Below are 22,046 nucleotides of genomic sequence, written 5' to 3' on the forward strand. Positions count from 1 at the left end.
CTCAAAATCAGACATACCATGTCGTTTAGATTTATTGCTGACATCTGGATATCCATTTTAGCTAAAAATGAAGGTTTGTTGCTCCATTATGTCAGACTTTTAAATTTTGACTTCTAAAATGTTAAATACTTAAATTGTGATAATAATTTAAAATATTCCTAAATTTTCAGGTTTATTCTTCTATCATCGGAGTCTGTTCTATGATGGTGATCTTTGGCTTGGGCCTTATATTCATATGTTGATCTATATTAGCCATTCACTTAGCCATTCTGCTAAAATGTGTAATATATCTAATACTAATTAGCATGCTGTGATAGAATGAGATGCTTATTAGCATTCTTCAAAACACTCATTTTCATAGGCAACAATGATAAAATGGGAAATGTCAAGTTCCTGAAACAAACCCAGAGCCCTGATAGATGCCACTTCCAGAAGGATCCAAACCCAAGTGGAACATTTTTGTTTCCTACCCACACCTGACCTTAGACCAATGAATTCAGGGGATTTAATTATTTTATTGTCCTCTACCACCACTCCCAAAACTCCACTTCTCCCTCCCAAACTATATAACCTCCCATTCTCCCTCACATTTCAGTAAGAATAAAAGAAAAGTCCAAGGGTCTATTCTGATGATGGGTGAGAAGGAATGTCAAATGATCAAAGATCCCTTTGGAAACATAGGGAACATGTGTCCACAGAGCCTCAGACAGCAGACGGTGACTCAGAGCCCAATCAGGTGAGTCACTGGGGATGCATCTGCTAGACACAAAGCCCCTCCTAAAGCAATCACACCCCTCACCACTACCAAGTCCTGCCACCTCTGGAGAAGCCTCACCTTTACCGGGCACAGTTGGTGTCCACCTGCCCCCCTCAGTTGTTGCTTCACTTATTTGCAAAAACACTCTGCTTTAACTTTAGCATAAATATCAGATGACTACACATATTTACACATATCTTTTTATTTTTTCCCACTTAATATATCTTGGAGATTATTCTAAGATAAGAACTATGTTCAAACAAAAACTTGGAAGGAAATAAATATTTTTAAAAACCTATTTCGTAAAAATGGTATTTAAGTAGTGGTGACATACAGTGCTATGTTAGTTTCAGCCTCGAGCTGTTGAAACAAATAGCTTCATTTCCCTAATCTCCAGCTGTGGCTCCTGATGAGCAATAGTTCATTTATTGAGGACTAAGCTTTAAATACAGAGATTCAGTTCAGCAGTCTGGGGCAAGAATCCTCTAGTTAGTTGGTATTTTCCCTCTTTCCTTCCCCAGGAAAGAAAAATGAAGATGACCTTCCTGCCTGCCTTTCCCTTTTTCCAATTGTTTTCTGCCTTGGCTAATCAGAATTTTCAGAAGAAAATTTCTTTGTTAAGGAAATAGTGGCAAAATATGATGGTGGTAAAAAAGACACAAAGTAAACTCAGGCTAGAACCATGCATGATGTTCCAGTAAGTCAAAGTACCCAGAGCCTGACCAGCCTGGAGTTATCCCATTTGGTCTCTGAAGCAGGGCGCCCATGGCTCAGGCCCCCTGCTTCCCAGCCACAGTGAGTCAGCCAGCAGCCCTACTGCCCTTTGTTCAGAGGTGGTCAAGGCAGAGTGCTATATCACTGAGAGAAAACTATGATCACACACAGTTTCAGATTCCTAATCCGTTCTGATGACTGGAATATGACACAGGATGATTCTGGAGAAACAACTTGGCACTGGGAGAGACATGCTAACAGGGATGAAAGAACCTCATGAAATCCTAGCGTGATATAAACTAGCAACAAGAAAAAACAAAGGTTCAACCTAAGTAATAAGTTTCTGCTTATAATCCCCTTTTTGGAATTCCTGACATTGAATTGCTTAGAAAACTTCAACTTGCTAAGTGCCAAGAAAAACAAAAGGCACTGTATTTTCTCCCTGGAAACTTCATCCTTGGGAGTGGCTCCATAATTACCAGTAAGAGCCAGGCTGGGAGAAGCTCAAACTCGTCCCATCTTCCCAGTCAAATCACAATATACATCAAAAGAATCCATCCTTTGCCACCCCCTGGACTCTACAACTGTTTCAAAGTGTACTATGACAAGAAAACCTTGAGAATTCTAATCTGAACACCAGAGCAGCAGGTTACAACTGAGCAACAGAAACATAAATGTCCTCTCCCCATCCTCAGACCTCAGAGTTCAGGCCTTGAAGAGTATCCCCGTGTAACACTCGATGGTTCAGTTCGAGAAGAGCACCTCCTTCAAACAGCTTTCCAATAGAGGAAAGAGTTGGGCTCGTGAGCTTACCAGGCAGCCACCAGGTCAAGAAACCCATCTCACAGCCAGACTTATCCCCTGAGGCTGAAGAGGCTCAAGGAGGAACAAAGAAAAGGCTGGCACGGGAGGTGGTGTCTCCTAGACCCCCTCCAACGCCTAACCACAGCTTACCTTGGAACAAGGTGGTTGAACTTGTAAGAACTGAAGACGTCTTGGATCTTTTCTTCTACTTTTGCCTGGTAAGAATGTAGGAGATGGGAGAGAGAAAACAAATACAGATGAGTCCCCTGTCAACTTATTCTTCTTGTCACCACAAATGCCCATCAGCTACAGTTGCTTGGTGTGGTTTTGTACTTCATGGGACTGTGAGACCGGATTCAGGGGCTCCGCAGGATGACAGGCTCAAGACAAATGAAACAGAGAGAACCATGATGGCATTATAAATGACTTCTCCAGTAAACGATCCACATATCTAAACTAATGTCGGTTCCAGGGTGTGGTACACTGGGGAGTTATTTGGGGAGCAGGCGAGGCATTCTGCTTGAGAGAGTCATTCTTGCCTGCTCTATGAAGTTGTTTAGGTGTTCACTTAATTGGCCATTCATAAACACAAAATTAATTCTTGCTAAGGATTGTACTTCTTATTGTCAGACTGAAACATTTAAATACGGACTGAATGGTATTAAAAGTCCCTAAGGGATTTACAAGAACATCAGTTATTGAAACACCAAAGAAATAGCACATCTATCTGGTCATTGATCCTTTGTCACACACAAGACTCCACAGTCCCATAACATGAAGGATCTCAGAGAGTCAGATCACAAAAAAATCCAGATCACCTGTTTTCTCTGAAGACCTACCACAACGTGGTCATACAGTTCAGCTTCTAAAAAGAAAGGATACAGCAATGTAGAAGTGGGTTAGTTAACAGGATACAGGGTTTCTCCTTCACTGGCATCCCTGTTCTTTGTAGTGAGGCATATCCTTGTTGAGATTTCAAGATACATAATGATGTCCTCTCTGGGAATTTCAAAATGTATTCTCTATTTCTGAATCACCTACTGAACTAGAACATCTAGGCCCCTGACACGTGTGCAAGAATTATTTGTGATGATGAGAGAAGCCATGATGTGAATCATCTAAAATGGCAGCCAATCTAAAATTCAATTACACTCAGTTTCAGGATATACTTGGTATTTGCCTCTGAACATGAATTTGAGGGATAATCTGGCTAAGAATTCATAATACTTCAAAAAACAGACTGAAGTCACTGTAAGGATCTGACTCAGGAGGAATACGGAAGTTGTCCCAATTCTTCATAATTCTTTTCCTTTCCAGACTCTCAAGACTAACATAAACCACCAGCCTAAATGGAACACAGACTGCATTTCTCAATGACGCCTTTCTTAGCTGCATGCTGAAAGGGACAGAAAAATCTATAAGAAACATACGTCAATGAGATCATGCAATAAAGATTTGCCTATAATATACTAAAGAGTTAAGGGAATTGACGAATTCTGAATGGAACAAAACCAAGTGGGAGGAAAATTCACTTCCTTTCCCCAAATACAAATCGATTCAAATCCACATGACTTAATAATATTCCAAGGCTAATAGATGAGCCCATCACCTCCTTAGCATTCTGACACTGAGATCCTTAGAGAGAAAAGGGTCCAGAAAATAATTTCTTCATGAGGACACCCACCTTCAAGCTCCCCATCAGACAACATAAGCAGCCAAGTACTAGGTAAAGAAAATGGAGTTTTGCCACTAAAGTAGAATACCTAACAGACATAAAGCAGAAAGTGCTTAAAATGTTCCCAACACAGTATCATTTCTCTTCATATTTCCTAATCACTTTTCTGCAGAATGAACAAGCAATATTCTAATGCAGTTAGTAATAGACTCATTGAAAATCTAAGTTATGAATTCTAAAAAACACCTAAGTGTTATGGGTCAGCTGTTCATAAAAATGGACAAATAACAATTCCCTTTATCTAAAGAACTGGTATATTTTTCTAAGAACTTCATTGAGATATCATGCACACACCATTCAATACATCCATTTTTTTTTAAGATTCTATTTATTTATCCATGAGAGACACAGAGGGAGAGGCAGAGACATAGGCAGAAAGAGAAACAGGCTCCATGCAGGGAGCCTGATGTGGGACTTGATCCTGTGACCCCAGGATCACACCCTAGGCCGAAGACAGACACTCAACCGCTGAGCCACCCAGGCATCCCTAATACATCCATTTAAAGTGTATGATTTAATGGCTTTTAGTACAGAGTTACGCATCCATCACCACAATCAATATTCAGAACATTTTTACTGCCCCCAAAAGAAATCCTGCACCCCTTAGCAGTCATGCCCAACCTTCCATCCTCTTAGCCCCTGTCAACTACTCATTGACTTTCTATCTTTACAGATTTGCCTAAACCTGGATATTTTATATAAATGTAATCACATGACATACAGTCCTTTGTGACTATCTTCTTTCACCTGGCATAATGTTTTCAAGTTTTTTCCATGTTGCGTATATACTATCACTTTTTTTTTAAGATTTTATTTATTTATTTGAGAGGGGAGATAGAACACAAGCAGGGGGAATGGGAGAGGGAGAAGCAGACACCTCGCTGATCAGGAAGCCTGATGTAGGACTTTTTTTTTTTTTAAGATTTTCTTTATTTATTCATGAGAGAGAGAGAGAGAGAGAGAGGCACAGACACAGGCAGAGGGAGAAGCAGGCTCCATGCAGGGAGCCCGATGTGGGACTCGATCCTGGGTCTCCAGGATCACACCCTGGGCCGAAGGCAGTCGCCAAACCGCTGAGCCACCCGGGCTGCCCCTGATGTAGGACTTGATCCTAGGGCGCTGAGATCATGACCTGAGCAAAGGCAGATGCTTACCTGACTGAGCCACCCAGGCACCCCACTTCATTTCTTTTTATTGACAAGTAATATTTCATTTTATGGACACATCACATTTTTTAATCTATTATTCATCAGTTGATGGGCATTTGGGTTGTTCCCATTTTGGGGCTATTATGAATAAAGTTGCTATGAACATTCTTTTTTTTTTTTCATTTGTTTTTACTTAAGTTCGATTTGCCAACATATAGTATAATGCCCAGTGCTCATCCATCAAGTGTGCTATGAACATTCTTGTATAAGTTTTTAGATGGATATATGTTTTCCTTTCTACTTAGGTATAGGTATATATGTAGGAGTGGAACTGCTGGATCATATGGTAACCCTATGTTTAACTCTTTGAGGGACTATCCGACTATTTCCCAAAGCAATCATAGCATTTTACATTGTCACCAGCAATGTATGAGCATTCTAATTTCTTTACATCCTCACCAACACATGCTACTCTCTGTGGTTGTAATTACGTCCAACCTCATAGGTGTGAAGCAATATTTCACTGTGGTTTTGAATGCAATTCCCTGATGGTTAATGATGTTAAGCATTTTCTATGGGCTTACTGGCCATTTGTATATTTTCTTTAGAGAAATGTCTATTCAGATACTTTGTTCCTTTTTTTAAAATTGGATTGTCTTTTTATTGCTAAATTTTAATAATTCATATATATTCTAGATACAAGTCCGTTATCAGATATATGATTTAAAAAAATTTACTTCCATTCTATGGGATGCCTGGGTGGTTCAGTTGGTTGAGCAACTGACTCTTGGTTTCAGCTCAGGTCATGATCTTGGGGTCATGGGATCTAGCCCATGTCGGGCTCCCCACTCAGCAAGGTATCTGCTTGAGACTTTTTCCCTCTGCCCCTCCCCTGGTTCATACTCTCTTTCAAAATGGATGAGTGAATCTTTAAAAAAAAAAAAATTACTCTCATTATGTATGTTGTCTTTAGGAACTGGTATATTTTAGAAAAACATCACCTTAGAGCACACAGTATGGTTTCTAGAGTACAACTTTAAAACTAATACTTGCCAATAAACTTGCAATTTTTTGACAAATAATAATGGATTAAGATAAAAATTAAGAAGAACTCATCTGGGGGAAAAAAAGAATCAAAGTAATCTCCAAAACATGCAACTTCCTTTTTCGCCTTCCCTTCTCCCCATATAGCCTGCCAAGTGTTATATAAAATCTGAGTAAATTTGTTACTGAGAAGACGCAAGCATTCTTCGCTCCAATTTGTGTAGCAGAAGGAATGGAAAAAAAGTTAGTTGTATACAAAGGAGTTACCAAAGCAGGTGTGAGACTGCTATCCTTAGAAAGGCTAGCTTGAATGGCTGACCCCTGGCTGGTGTCTAGAAACCAGAATTTGGGGAGGGTCCCCACCATTCCAAGAACTGATGAGTGGCTCACTGTGCCACAACTATAAACAACCTTGTTTATGCTGAACAGCTACTTTTTTCTCAGAGTCTGGAATTTTGAGAAGTGCTAGGCGGAAAGTGCATATGTAACTAACCTCCAGTAAAAACCATGATGACCAAGTCTCTAATGAGCTTCTCTGGTAGACAACACTTTGCATGTTCTCCACTGGGAGAACACTTCTCCACTGGGAGAAGACTCTTGGAATCTTGTGTCTGGTTTCCTCCAGACCACGCTGTGAGCCTTCCACTTGCTGATTTTGCTTTGTAGCCTCTTGCGGTAATAAATCATAACCATGAGTACAACTATATGCTGAGTTCTCTGAATCCCTGTAGTAAATTAACTAGGGGTGGTCTTGGGGACCTCTAACACATTAGCAGATTTAGAAATTTAACCTTTGGGATAGAATTAAGGGAAGTAGTCATAACAACTGCTTGATATCTATAGGCAAGATCTATAACAATTTCTTTTTAAAAATTTATCAAAATTCTCACTTTAAATATAGGCAAACTGACATTAAGTATTAAAAAAACAAAGTTACCTCAGTCATAAAAACTCTGAACACTATATAGCTTTCAAATCAGAATTTTTTTAAAAAAATCAGCTTCAATACTACAAAGAGATGCTAAACCATGCCCACTTTCCCTGAGCTCTCATTTTATCTTGGATTTCCAGGCTTCCTTTCCATCCCAAAGGAACAGATTATTATATTCTAGTCAATCTTTCCTTTCAGCATGAGAACCTCAATAGGCAAGGCAGTCACCAATGGGGTACAATACAAAGGCTGATTAACAGCCCCATAACAACAGATAACTTTCTTTTACATAAATAGTGAAGGGCCCATAGGTTCATTTACCTTGGATACAGGGCACATGGTTCATGACCATGTTAATGAAAGTGATAGGACCCTTTTGGGAGGAGGATGACAGCCTAAAGTATCTTATCTGTTTCAGAAACATTGCTATATGAAATGTTATACAAAAGGCCACCAGGACTAATCACCAGAAGATTTAGTCCAAAGGGATTAGCTCTTCAAAATTCTTTTTTTTTTTTAAGATTTTATTTATTTATTAGGGAGAGAGAGAGAAAGAATGGGCAGTGGGGAGGGGCAGAGGAAGAGGGAGACGCAGATTCCCTGCTAGGCAGGGAGCCGACATGATGCATAATGCCAGAACACTGGGATCATGACCTGAGCCAAAGGCAGACACTTAACTGAGCCACCCAGGCACCCTGTTCTTCAAAATTCTTAAATAGCCTGGAAAAAAAGTAACTTGGACTAGTTCAAAGTACACACACACACACACACACACACACACAGAGGAAGAGAGAAAGAATCTTGGGACAATTGGGGAAATTTAAAAACTTTAAATGGGATATTAGATAATGTTATAGAATTATTATTTTTTATTTTCTTAGGTGTGATATTATTGTCTTTATGTGGGAGAATGTTACCCTTTAGAGATGCATGCTTTATTATTATTAAAGGTTCAGAAAAAATATTTGTCATATGTATATACATGTGTGTACACATGTATATATACACACACACACACACAGAAAAAAAATAATGTCCTGGCTAGATGATCCATTGCCTTATCTCCTCCTTTGTCCTTGACTAGGCTGTTTCACACTCTGCAGATGTAGAAGTTAATCTGTAGAAAATTATAGTAATGCAAATAATTACTGCCCATAGATATGAATATGGTACCTGGTAAAATGCAATCAATGATCACCATATGTATAGTGACCAGTTTTGCGTGCATTTGTAAATTCACCTCAGCATTCCTTAGCTGACTGTGGATGTGTGTGCCACTTTGAGTTCTCTTCTGAACTAGTTATCATATCTTACTGGTTCCATAAGTTAAATAAAATCTTAGATGTGTTCATTTTATATTTGTATGAGTCTCGATTTTATCCTCTTTTAAAATTTATCATTTAACATGGGGCAGCCTGGGTGGCTCAGCGGTTTAGCGCCGCCTTCACCCCAGGGCATGATCCTGGAGACCCAGGATCATGTCGGGCTCCCTGCAGGGAGCCTGCTTCTCCCTCTGCCTGTGTCTCTGCCTCTCTCTCTCTCTGTGTGTCTCTCATGAATAAATACATAAATTAAAAAAAATTTATCCTTTAACAGTTTATATGAAGGACAAAGATTAGGTGGGAGGTAAACAGATGCTGTCAATTGTTCTGTATATTTGATATTTTTTTATAATAAAACGTTAGAGGGAATTATTAAGAATCAAATCAAAACAAAACACTTAATACCCAAATTTCACCATGACTACTGTATGTAGACATAAGAAAGATTTCTGAAAAATCAAAATACATGCAGACACACAGACAATGCATTCATATCCCAACTTGGCCTTGACTTTTGTACTTCTGTGGCCATGTTTGCATTACCCAGTTTTAGCAAGAATCCTACCAAATTGGGTTAGTCAGAATTCCCCATCCTTAATATCTGATCATCCTCAGTATCTGAGGATCCTCCCCCATCCCCTAGTGATATCTGATCGCCCTGGCCTCCTTTAGAAGGAAGCTTGCTAATAGGTTTAGCCAGAATTCCTCCTTTCCCCTGACCATTCCTCTTAGTAAGTTTCTATCCACCAATCCCTCTACCTTGCTCCTTGGCTATAAATTCTCCCTTCCCTTTGTCATATTCAGAGTTGAGCCCAATCTTTCTCCCCTACTGCAAACGTCATTGTAGTAATAAAGTCCTGAATAGAGACTTCCTTTAAAACAAGTGTCACAAATAACTTTTTCCTTAACAATACCACCCACAACTACCGGCAGAGTGACTAAAGTTGAAAAAACCAACAACACCAAATGTTGGTGAGGATGTAGAGCAACCAGAACTCTTATTATACAATGCAAGTAAGGGTATAAGATATACAACCACTCTGGAAAAGGAAAGCAGTTTCTTATAAAACTCAGCATACACCCACCCTATGATCCAACAATTCCACTTTTAGGTCCTTCCTCAACAGAAATGAAAACATATGCTCATAAAAAGACTTCTACAGGAATGTAACATTTACAGCAGTTAATATCCAAAATCTAGAAATAGCTCAGTTGTCCATCAAGAGGAGGAATAACAGTGTTAAAAAGAAAACCACAGGCCCAAAATAAAGTAACTTATGCTAGGTCACCAAGCTGGGGCTTAATACCTAACCTAACTGCACTTTCAATCTCCCCCAGAAACGTAATTCTAACCAGTCAAGAATTTTCTGGTCAGTGCCAATAAGGTAACCCTGTCACATGGGCCCTCTCGATGGATGTGACCATGGGAAAAGTGACCTCACCCACAATAAACCTTTTTTTCTGAGTGCCTTTGAAAACTTTTGCCTTTCTGTAGCCCTTTGGTGCTCCTTTCTACTTGCCAGATGGAATGCTGCCCAATTAATGAATTGTTTAATAAAACCAATTAGATCTTCATATTCATTCAGTTGAATTTTGGTTATTTATTTTTATTTTTTAAAAATATTTTATTTATTTATTCATGAGAGACACAGACTGAGAGAGAGAGGCAGAGACACAGGCAGAGGGAGAAGCAGGCTCCGTGCAGGGAGCCCGATGTGGGACTTGATCCCGGGACTCCAGGATCACCCTAGACCAAAGGCAGGCACTAAACCACTGAGCCACCCAGGAATCCCCTGAATTTTGGTTTTTAACAGATTAGGTGGAGCATCAGGATCCAAAGCAAACTTGTGGTGGCATCTGGAGATAACAAGAAATAGGTGTGGTACCTTGCAAACCCTTTTGAGTTCACGGTCTTTCTTGCCATTTCTGAGGGCTGCTGATGAGGTCCTGTGGGTGGAGCTCCCCTTCTGACTAGCTTTCCAGTCTGGGGTTATTAGTTGGTCTAGCCCCAGTCTTTAGCCCTAAATTCAATCTGCAATTCCACATTCCCAGTAACGGAGTCTGCTGATTTAATCCAGACTGGAAATTGCTGGCAGCACATACAGGGCCTTCTATTAGCCAACCTGCAGTAACTCCTAAACCTCAGCCCTCAGTTCTGTCTTCATATTCCACGCTGGGAACTACATGTGGCAGCTGCAATTCTCGATTTGTTTGGAATCAGTCAACAGTTCCCCTTCTTTGAGGTCTGCTGGTTCAGTCTTTTTCCTGGGCCCCTAGTTCTTTGGTTCCTGCTGGTGTCCATGTTTCCATTTCCTCAATACTATTTCTGTTGATGTGCAAATGAGGTAAAGGCTTAACTAAAAGAAAAATAATAAATTTATAATCATAGAATGGATCCTTAAAATCCAAAGAATTAAGTGCTTACCTTCTAGCACATCTGCTTCTTTTATACTTAAGAACTATGGTCCCAGAAGCTATAAATGTCTACACGCCTGTTTTGTGTCCTAAAGAACTTAGTTTGGAAGAACTTAGTTGTCAGGAACCCCAAAATAATGCCAAACAGAGTAAGGCCAGACAGAAGCACAGAATAATTTCCATCCATGGATGACTGATAAAAACCAACTAATGTATTTGGTACTTTCTCTTCCACAGCTTCTATCTAAAGCTAGTCTAGGGACACCTGGGTGGCTCAGCGGTTAAGCATCTGCCTTTGGCTCAGGGCATGATCCGGGGGTCCAGGATCCGGTCCCACATCAGGCTCTCTGTGAGGAGCCTGCTTCTCCCTTTGCCTGTGTCTCTGACTCTCTCTATGTGACTCCCATGAATAAATAAATAAATCTTTAAAGGAAAAAAAAAAAAGCCAGTCTATTGATGTGGCAACTTTCATATTATAAACTATCATGTCCCTTCTTCCTGTATCTCTCCAACTCTCCCAGAGGAGGACCCTTCCAGAAAGTGGATTTGCTGTCTGAGACTCATGCTAATGCTGAAAATCCAGTAAAAGAATCATTAGTAGACCAAATGTAAGGCAAGGATTTCCACCACCACCCAAAAAAAAACCCTCAGGAAAAACAAATCACTTCATAAGCAATCCTTACTATGTACCTCTTTTACAGGGAATTCTTTCAATTCTTTATTTTAAATACAAAATACCAATTGGGGTTGACAGAATCAGCCAAAAACAACCTCAGTCAATGTCTTATTTTGGCTACTTATAGAGGTAACCTGATGGTATCAAGGAAAGATGACAAATTAAGCAGAGATTTAGCAACTACTCCTGAGGATATGAGCTCACACTTCTACATTTAAGTTGCCACTGTTGGAAACTCTTTTAAAGATCATTTTAAAAAGTAAATAGAAAAAAAAAGTAAATAGATGGGACACCTGGGTGGCTTAGTGGTTGAACATCTGCCTTCGGCTCAGGGTGTGATCCTGGAGACCTAGGATCAAGTCCCACATCGGGCTCTCTCTGCATGGAGCCTGCTTCTCCCTTTGCCTGTGTCTCCACCTCTCTCTCTGTGTCTCTCATTACTAAATGAATAAAATCTTTAAAAAAAAAAAAAAGTAAATAGCAGTTACGTTGTGGTGATCACAGATATACAACAACTGGACACATTGTAGAAGAGTACTAGTGTTACACAAGTAGGCACCTGTAACTTGGGATAAAACATTCTTACCCATATTCAAAAGGGATTTATCTAAAAAAACTGAAAATGTGGTCTGGAAAAATATATTAGTTGACCCAAAATGTGGCTCCAGTATGATAAAAATACTAAGGTCAATGATGTATGTGATAATTTTGGAGAAAATTTTTTTATAAAGAAGAAAATGATATTTCTAAATTAGTGTGATTTTACAAAGTACATGATTCTAAACAGGTACATGTACCTAAATTTAAAATGTAAATTTTGTAAATAGACATTTGATTTGTTTACCTATGTACTTAAAAATACATGTTTTTTTATTTTATTTTATTTATTTATTTGAGAGAGAGTGAGTGAGCACAGAGAGGGAGTAGCTGACTCCCCACTGAGCAGGGAGCCCGATGAGTGGTTCGATTCCAGGACCCCGAGATCACAACCTGAGCTGAAGGCAGACACCTAACAGACAGCCACCCTCAGGTGCCCTCAAAAAAAAATACATGTATTTTCAAGTTAGAAAAAACTGGGGGGACTTTTAAAATAGGGACATTGGGGGAAATTTGATATTTGGAATTGTCTTAAGAGTTGAGCAACATGATATATGCTAAATTTCAATAAAGCAAAACTGATTCACCATAGCTAGCCTGTTGATCATGTAGCCACACAGAGCTCTAGTCCCTTCTATCAGAAGCACAAAAAACTAGTAAGCTTGATCATATTTAGTGACTTGTTTCACCTCCATTTAATAATCTTTCAGAGATTATAACTTGAAACAGGCCCATAGTAGGCATCCAGGATTCATTCCTGGACCCCTGATGTTCCCTCTGTCAGGATCTGCAGTGGCACAATGCTTGACACTTACAGTCAGCTCTTCAGTCTGTCTCCATCCCTCCCCACCATCCACCCCCAACCCCACTAGCTTCACCCATCCAGCTGAACTAATTTCCTCCCACAGCCAACCTGCCCCCTCCTCCACCGGAATAAGGTGGAGTCTTCCGAACATCTCCTCTGACTGGAATGGCTGCCCCCCAACTCCATCCTTTACAACCCAACATTCTCCATGAAGTTGTCCTAACCACCTCAGCTCACAACATATTGCTTCTACTCTCCCAAACCCTTGTGCAATGCAGTCATAATTTAGCACTTACTTACATGCTTTTGTAAATTATTGTGGTTGCTTCAGGCACATTCTTTTTTTCTAAGAGGAACGAATTTTGAGGGCAGGAACTGAGACTGATAATCCTTCTAGATACTCTTCACAGTTGACTGTCACTTGACTGAATGCTGTCTAACAACCTCATGCCATTTCAAGTGAAGTATGCTTCTGTAAAGCACTGCTTTTGGCAAACTGGCGACCTCTGAAACTGTGCCAGTTTTAACCTACTGGCCTGAAACATCTTGCTTTCTAGCACTGTAAAAAATTCTCCATGCACCAACCCATCAGCAAAACAGCTTGTCAAGGTAGAAATCTTTTAAAATACCCAAACCTGACCACTGCCCATTACTTCTACTACCACAGCCCTGAACTAAGCTGCCATTGTCCATCACCTAGAGTATTAAACAGCCTCCTAACTGGTCCCCCTGCACCCATCCTCCCCTCCTCACAATCCCAATAGTGAGCAACATGGGTCTGTTAAAATGCTACTCAGATTGGGTCAAAACTCTAAGATCATGCATTAGTCTGACTCGTGGCAGGAAACAGATGGCACAAAGTGGGTGATCTGAGTGGAGTTGATAAAGGAACTAGTTACACAAGTGTGGGCAGGTGTAGGGAAACCACACAAGAGAGTGCAGTACTCTAAGGCAGGCAACACAGGGTACTCGATCCCCTCCTAGGCCTGAAACGTGTGAAGAGAAGGGGTGGGCAGGGTGCCAGAGAGCAACAATGGAAGGCACCAGCTAAGAGTTGTGACTTAGTCTAGAGACCCTCCAGACCACCCAGTCTGTCAGGAAAGGAGTAAACATGCTGAGTAAACATCTCAATCTCTCTTTCTCTCATCTCCCCTATCAATATCCCCCACGGCCAAATACACCCAGAAGCCATAAAGCAAGGGAGCCTATCCATGAAGGTCCACCTCTTGGGGAACATCTGCAGAGCAGATGGAAAAGGGTACAATGGATCTGGGGAGGTAAAAAGATGCTATCTAGCCAAATGGCTTCCCATCTCAATCAGCATATCTTAAAGTATACTTACAATGGTCTGGAAGGCCCTACATGATCTGACCTCATCTCCTATTCTCCTGTTTACTAACCTCTCCTCACACTGACTCTCTACTCACCAGGCACTAGGGAGGCCTCAAGTCCTTCATACTTGTTGCTTTCTCTGCCCAGAATGCTTCTCCCCCAGACACACACAGCCTGATCTCTCACTTACTTCAGGTGTCAGCTCAAGTGGCAGGCACATCGTCAGAGGGTTTCCCTTACCACTTTATATAAAAACCTTTCCTGCTCCTACCCCATGAATTCCTGGCATACTTCATTTCTCTTATCCTATTTCTTTTTCTCTACAGCACTTCTTATTAAAATTAGATAGATATATAAATGTATAGATAGATTTTTTTCCTTTTTTTGTTGACTGCCTCCCTGGCCTAGAAGAAAAGTTTCATAAAGGCACCAGCTTGGCCTCTTTTGTTCATTGCCTTACATCCAGTACCTTGAACAGTGCCTGGCACATAGAAGACACTCATTTGCTGAATGAATAAAAATGTGAGTGAACAGAAGAATCCATAGCTAAGCGCTCTTTATACTATTTATAGGTTTAAATAATAATTTAATTTAAATAATTTAACTAATATAATAATTAAATTTAAATTAAAAATAATTTTACTTTAATTTAAATTGATAATCAGAGAGGAAACAGAGACAAGCATCTGTTCTTATTGGTAATGGCACAAAATTGAACTCTGTCATTAAATCCCTATGAAAAAATGGACAGAACCAAAAGAATAACTAGTTTCTTCTGTAGACAATGCCTCCTAACAAGGTTGGTATTTCTTATGATATACCTCATCATTAACCTACCCACCTAGTACCTCTCTAAGCTTCAGTTTTCTCATCTGTGAAATGAAAAAGGATTGACTGATACAATGTATGGAGAGCATTTAGCACAGAACTGGGACTCTGTAAATGGATACTGCTATGATTATTAGTAGTGCTGAAACTGAGGTAACCATCTATATGAGACACTACATCATCTTTCTACTCTCTAGAACTGTTTATCCCAGACTTTAAAAATATGAACTGGAAGAATGACATGTTAAAGACATACAGGATGCTTTATTATCTATCACATAGTTGGGCCTACATTTGAAAGACACCCTATAATAACAATGTTCCATATCAGAGCCTAGCCTTGTCCTTGGCTGACCCTTTGACAGCCCAGAATCTTGTTGCATCCATTTTTGCATCACTTATTACACCTAGACACTTAAAATATAAGTGCTAGTATTTCCTGGCAGGAACTAAGCAGGGGTGCTCTACTGGGGGAGGGGGGGGTAGCAGTATAGGAAAAGAGAGCATAGCAGTAAAACTTCTGATAATATTCCTGTTTTCTGACTTGCCCCTTGAACCATGGAAATCTCTGTCCTGTACACTAAATTAATAGATGAGATTCTGATTTCCTTTCCTTTCCTTTTCTTTTCTTTTCTTTTTTTAAGATTTATTTATTTATTTGAAAGAGAGCAAGAAAGCATAAGCATGGGGGAACAGTAGAGGAAGAGGGAAATGCAGGCTCCCCATCAAGCAGGAAGGCTGATGCGGAGCTCAATCCCAGGACCCCGGGATCATGACCTGAGCCTAAGGCGGACACCCAACCCAGCTAAGCCACCCAGGAGGCCCTGATTCCTTTTTCTCCACTAGAATTCCGTCCATATGCCTATCTGCTGGGTCAATTAACTACATAAAAAGTGACCCAATAGTCTCACATCACATGAAAAGGAAAAGGCTTGACCTGAATAAACTCTACAGTCTGCCACTTAGGAATACTGCAAAGATCCTGTAGGTTTTTCATTGACGGGAGATTTCTTTGCAATCTTTTGCAAAAGGCTTCTGTAGAAAAACACACTGATGGCTTAACTAAGCTGGGGAGCTACATTCAAAAGGTAAGGGTTAAAACCCATGTGGCATAAATCCCCAGTTACAATATTCTTTCTGCTATTATGTGTATAACTGTATATTCAAGTCTTTTGTTATAAATGCATAATTATATTCATAGTCATAAATGTAAAATATGGTAACTATCACTACTAATTTTGCCCAATTTCAGGCTTCCAAGTTCGGGTGTGAAAGTCAAAGCAAGTCTCCTCGGTTAAGCCTGGGTACTATCTTACTAAGAGATCTAACTTTATTTGTTAATACTACAGCCTGACACTACTTGTTAGTACTAAAAAGGATCATCTCAACCACTTCTAGTGACGGGTGGGCATACATTTCCACAATGACCTGGGAACAATTCCAAATGGAGAATGAAAAGAAAAACAAAAGAGTCCACTACACCGACTCCTCGAACACGTGTCGAAGGGACAGGTGCGAGGCCTCAGTGAATGAAGGGTGAGTGGTCTAAAATGTATACTTTTATTATGGCGCTTTCCAAACAGTATTGTTTTCCTCAACAGGGCTGTGCCACGCTCATGATCAGAAGCTGTTTTATTTCTTTGTATTTCCAGCGTTTAACATTGTGTCCATCACTTTGCTGGGGCTCGAATGATTGAATCCCAAAGCGCCCACTCACGAGGCAGGCCCTACACCTGGCACTGTGGCTCAGAAATTAAGCAGATCTGGAACGGCAGGAGCGCAGTCTGGCCGCTCCTCCTCACCTCCACGTCGCAACACTACGAGCAGGGTCAGGGAAGTGCACCATCCATCCGACAACCTCCCACTGTCCGGGCGGAATGAAACAGGCTGTCCGGCCGGCCCGGGCTGCTTCGGTCCTCCAGGCACAGCGCACGATCCTCTCCGCTTCCTTCGGCAGAGAGGACCCAGGTACTGTCCTCTCCTCCAAACCCAACCCTGACGCCGACCCGCTCCCCAACCCGGCCCCACAAACGCTCCATTCCCCAACCCGACCGAGCCTGGGCGCCCAGAGCTTCCCAGAGGGGAGGCGCCGCGGTGCACTGTGGGAGTGGTAGTTCATCGGTGAGTTCCGCACGCCTACGGCCCTGCGGACGGGACTCCCGCTCCCAGAAGCCCCCGCGTGGGCGCCTCGCTCAGTCCGGCCGCCTCACCTGTTCTATGGACGTGACTGTTTCCACCGAGTCGTCCTGCAACCGCTCCCGCGCGTGCTCGGGCCTCAGACTGTACAGCGGCTCGGACCAGACAGGGGAGGAAGATGGAGGGCAATAGTAGGTGAAGGAACTCGGAGAAGCCATGGTCAGGAGAGCAGCGGGCGGTGTATAGGACTCCCTTCGTCAAACAACAGCGCGCATTGAAACTCGAGCGGGCTAAAGCGCTACGGAGAGCGGGTCGAGTCAAAAAGACTTTGAACGCGAATCGCTCTCCACCCACCCACACAGCTTCGGGGAGAGGGTTACTGGGATGCTGCTGCCCCCCATTGGGCAAGAGGAGCTGCTGCAGGAGGCTCAGCTGCCTGGAGCGCAAGGAAGGAGGGATGTGTCTCTCCAATCTGGATTTCATTTCCGAGAGATGGTGTAGGACTCCTCGGGTCGTTATGCAAATTAACACACGCAGGCGCGCACACCTCGACATTGTGCTAATTGTCGCCTAGTTGCAATGGCAGTCGTTCGCAGTTTCGGATGCCCAAGAACTGTGAAACTCAAAAAAAAAATTTTTTTTGACAGATCTCCTGACTCAGACACGCTATCACTAATAGAATTACTGTGCACCTTTGGGTGCGTGCGAGCCGCCCAGGAGAAACCGTCGGCTTCTCAACGAGGGAATTGCCTTCTCGGTGCTCAGTGATGGAGGGAAGGGGCATTGTAGTGGTCTCCTATTGTCCCCCAGGGAGCCACAATACAGTAGTAGGGTCTAAAGCGCAGTAAAAGGAACAAGTGTAAGTGAAACGACAAAGGAAATACTCGTTTATCAGGCAGTTTTTTAGGGAGCACCTACTATATGTCAAACAGTGTGCTAGGCCCTAGGTATACAAAAGTGAACAAAACAAACAAGCTCCCTGCCCCCTAGGAACCTTATAGTCTAGTGGAATTGACAGAATTAATGAATGAACGCAATAATATATGAAGACTTGCCATAAATGGTATGAAGGAAAATAACAGTCTACAAGAGACTGAAAGGAGGACTGGACTAATTAGATTGGGTGGTCAGGCCCAGCCCCTCGGAGGCGTCTCTCAGACCCAAAGGATGACAAGGAGCCATCCACATGAGCAATATGGGGAAGAGCTCCACTAGAGGAAGCAACAGTAAGTCTGAGAGAACACTGCCACAAATATACTTATGTATGTGTTTTAATTCTAACGATTTAATCTGAAGGTATTCAGAATAAACACAATTCTTATTGAGTAGGATTAATCATCATATATACCTCCATAAAAATGTTAAAGTTGTGATTTTAGGGAAATCCTGTCTTTGGACAAGGAATAGAAGAGACTCTCTTTCAGGGTCCTGAAAGGACTACGTCCAAATTATAATGCCAAGAATTGGGGGAGAGGGGCAGAAGATACTGTAATAACAGGCCTTCCAGATAGACTTGGCCCTGTCCAGACTTGGACAACTTCCTGCTCAGGGTATTTTACTCTGTTGCCACTCAATTCCAAGTCACACGTCTGGAACCCAAGGAACTGTGGTGTGGCATTTCACAACTAACCATTCCCCTTTTATCCGTCTCTGGTGTTAAATAGAAGCTCTGAGAAAGATCCTTAAGATGAGGCTGGGATGGCCTAAAGTCCTCAGACAAGTAAACACTATCACCATGTTCATTTTAGTGGTACTGTTGCTAAGTTAAGTCCTGTAGGTGGCAAAATGTTTCTAAATCTGAGAATAAATGACACTGTGTGGGTTAGGGTCATGGATATGGCTGCACTGTACTTCCCTCTCTGTTGGCATCTTATTGTCTTTCTCTTGGTTCTGTTTTGAAAAGAAAAGACAGTCTGATAAAGTCTGAGTCACCTCTAAAGATTCAGCCTTCTTTGTAAAGAGTTCCTTTGCTGGCTAGAAATTTACATTGAGCTACTGAAAGAGTTGCTGGAACAGTTTTGTAACAAATTGTTATATCTGTTACAGGTGCACCTAAAGCAATTGCAAATTGTATTGGAGAAATAGAAACCCATTTTTGAAATGCAGTGTCTTCTGCAATGGGATCTGAAAGGGGTATGGCAAGAGTCTCCTGCAGAATACCGTCTATTCAATAGGTATTTGTTGAGTCCGCATTATGTGCTGGGCACTTATGAGCTAAGTGCTGAGGAGACAGTGGTGAAAAAACAAAAAACAAAAAACTCATGATTTACCAGAAGAAACAGACATTAAACAATCATTACAAAGTTGACTATTTCATTACAGTTGGGGGAAATGGCAGGCACATAGGCCATGGTGAGATTATATAATGGAAATTTCCTGGAAGATCAGGAAATACTCACATGAGAAAATGAGTTAATTAATGCAGCGTGAAGGGACATCCCAGGCAGAGGAAACCCAGCAACAACCAAAGAGCAAGTGAAACAAGAAATGAAAAATATGAGGAGTTTGTACTCTGCATAGCATTGAGAGGATTGTTCATATGTTCTCATTCATTTGGGGAATATAAATAATAGTGAAAGGGAATATAAGGGAAGGGAGAAGAAATGTGTGGGAAATATCAGAAAGGGAGACAGAACATAAAGACTCCTAACTCTGGGAAACGAACTAGGGGTGGTGGAAGGGGAGGAGGGCGGGGGTGGGGGTGAATGGGTGACGGGCACTGAGGGGGGCACTTGACAGGATGAGCACTGGGTGTTATTCTGTATGTTGGTAAATTGAACACCAATAAAAAATTAATTTATTAAAAAAAAGAGAGAGGATTGTTCAGTCTTGGATCATCAATTGCCCACCAGTTGTCCTTCCTCTAGGTTTGATAAAAACCACTGGTTCAAGAAGAAGAATGAATATAAATACTGGCAGTATGGCAAAGAATTATATGCTTACAGGAGAAAATAATGATAATAGCAACTGCAGCTTGGACTGCAGATTGTTTGGGATTATTTTACTCAAACCCCTTGTATTTTTCTAAATTAAGCTGTGAATTGTAATTGTCTCCTCAAAAATAATATAAAATGTGGATAGTAAGTACTATTTTGTTCTTTCAGGAGCAAGAAAACAAGAAAAAAAATTAATGACCCAAATGAACCACTAGAGGTCGTTCCTGACCCCAGAGTAAGCTTGCAGAGTCCGCTTTAAACCTGTTCTCAAGGCATTGCTCACAGAAGCCCATATGTCTGCGTGAATTGTTTTCTTTTAATATCTTCTGAAAGAATATAATAATACACATTTTGTAAAGATTAGAAAATGGAAAGAACCCATCTGTTATCCTGCTAGATAATTAATTTCCTCCTCTACCAACATCTGTGGCCTCCTGTTCTGTCCTCCCTGTCTGTCCTGTTTCCTTGGACAGAAGACAGCAGCCCAGCTCTTACAGAGGGGACCGCTTCCACCTCCTCCCCCATGCCCTACCCGTGGATGTTACAGTTATCCCTTGCCTCTCTTAAAACATCAAGTACGTTATCCTTGTACTTGATTTTGCCCATCACCCTCAAACAGGCTACTTCTCCATTCTTGGGAGGAGGGGGACATTTTTAAACCTATTAACTCCACTCTCCTTTGACTACCTTCCCATTACCCATTTCCTCCCTACCAGTGTCTCCAATTCCTCTCCTCCAAGTACCTCCTGAACCCATTCCCATCTGGCTTCCCCATCAGTTCTTGTCAAGTCCCAGTTAAACTCCATGTTGCTAAGTCCAAGGGCCACTTCTCAGTCCCCATCTGTCCTCCTGCTTGACTTCCTAGCAATATTTGTTATTAGCAGTTCCCTTCCTATGGTGTCTAGCACTAGCCTTTGCCTCTTCTTCGTCTTCCTGACACCGTAACTTGGGAGCATCCCCAGGACTCTGTCTCCGCTCATCACCTGCGAACTCAGTCTCAGTATTTTAAATACCACACTGTTGGATTGAAAACTCCCCCATATCTCTAGCCTGGGTCTCTCTCTCTCTCTCCTGAACTCCTACTTCGCATCTAATATCCTGTTTGCACTTCCACTTACATGTCGAATAGGCGTCTCAAACAGTATGTCCACCACAGAGCTGCTGGCCTTCCCTTCCAGACCCATACACACAGCCTACCACATCTGTTGTGCTAACTCCATCCCTCCACTTGGAGTCTGTCCTTGATGTCTTTGTCTCACTACCCATAAGTCTTGTTGAAGACATATCCAGAATCTGACCACCGCGAATCGATTCCACCGCTAGTGTCTGGTCCAAGCCACCATCATGTTACTTGGATGACCTGAGCCGAAGACAGATGCTTAACCGACTGAACCACCCAAGCACCCCAAAATCAAGGTCCTTGACCATGGCCTAGAAAGCCCCAAAGACATGGTGTTTACTCCTTGTACTTTCCAGCTTACTCATTCTGTCCCTCACACTGGTGTCTCACTGGTCTGTGCACAGTCCAGGCACATGCTGGCCTCAGAAGGCTTATGCTCACTCTCCCTTCTCTGCCATGTTCTCTGCCCACAGGTATAGACAAGGCTTGTCCACCCACTCCTTGCAGTCTTTCCTCAATTCTTTAGCCTAACTCAAATTCCTTTCCTATCAAGCCTTTCCTGAGCTCCCCTTCAAAGCTGAAATGCCGCCGTCTTGCACTAATACTGTGTTTACTTTTCTCATGCATAGCACTTACACTAGGTTGGCAGCATTATATTTAACGTATTCATTTTAATTACCAGAAGATAAGCTCTCAGGGCAAAGATTTTTGTACATTCATTGCTTATTCTCTGGCACATAACAGGC

The 22,046-nt window shown here is 41.7% G+C and overlaps 1 protein-coding gene across 1 annotated transcript in view; it reads right to left on the reverse strand.

The window, feature by feature from the left end:
• FNTB (farnesyltransferase, CAAX box, beta) overlaps nucleotides 1-17,571 on the reverse strand; it is a 62,160-nt gene extending 44,589 nt beyond the window's left edge. The window contains exons 1-2 of the mRNA XM_055304112.1: nucleotides 17,319-17,571; nucleotides 2,426-2,490 (exon numbers count right to left, since the gene is read on the reverse strand). Of these exons, the coding sequence (XP_055160087.1) occupies nucleotides 2,426-2,490; nucleotides 17,319-17,462 (209 nt within the window). The 5' untranslated portion in view covers nucleotides 17,463-17,571. The remainder of the gene's footprint in view (nucleotides 1-2,425; nucleotides 2,491-17,318) is intronic.
• Nucleotides 17,572-22,046: the final 4,475 nt, after the last annotated feature.

Source organism: Nyctereutes procyonoides, unplaced genomic scaffold (assembly GCF_905146905.1).
Source record: "Nyctereutes procyonoides isolate TBG_1078 unplaced genomic scaffold, NYPRO_anot_genome, whole genome shotgun sequence".
NCBI classification, from domain to species: domain Eukaryota; kingdom Metazoa; phylum Chordata; class Mammalia; order Carnivora; family Canidae; genus Nyctereutes; species Nyctereutes procyonoides.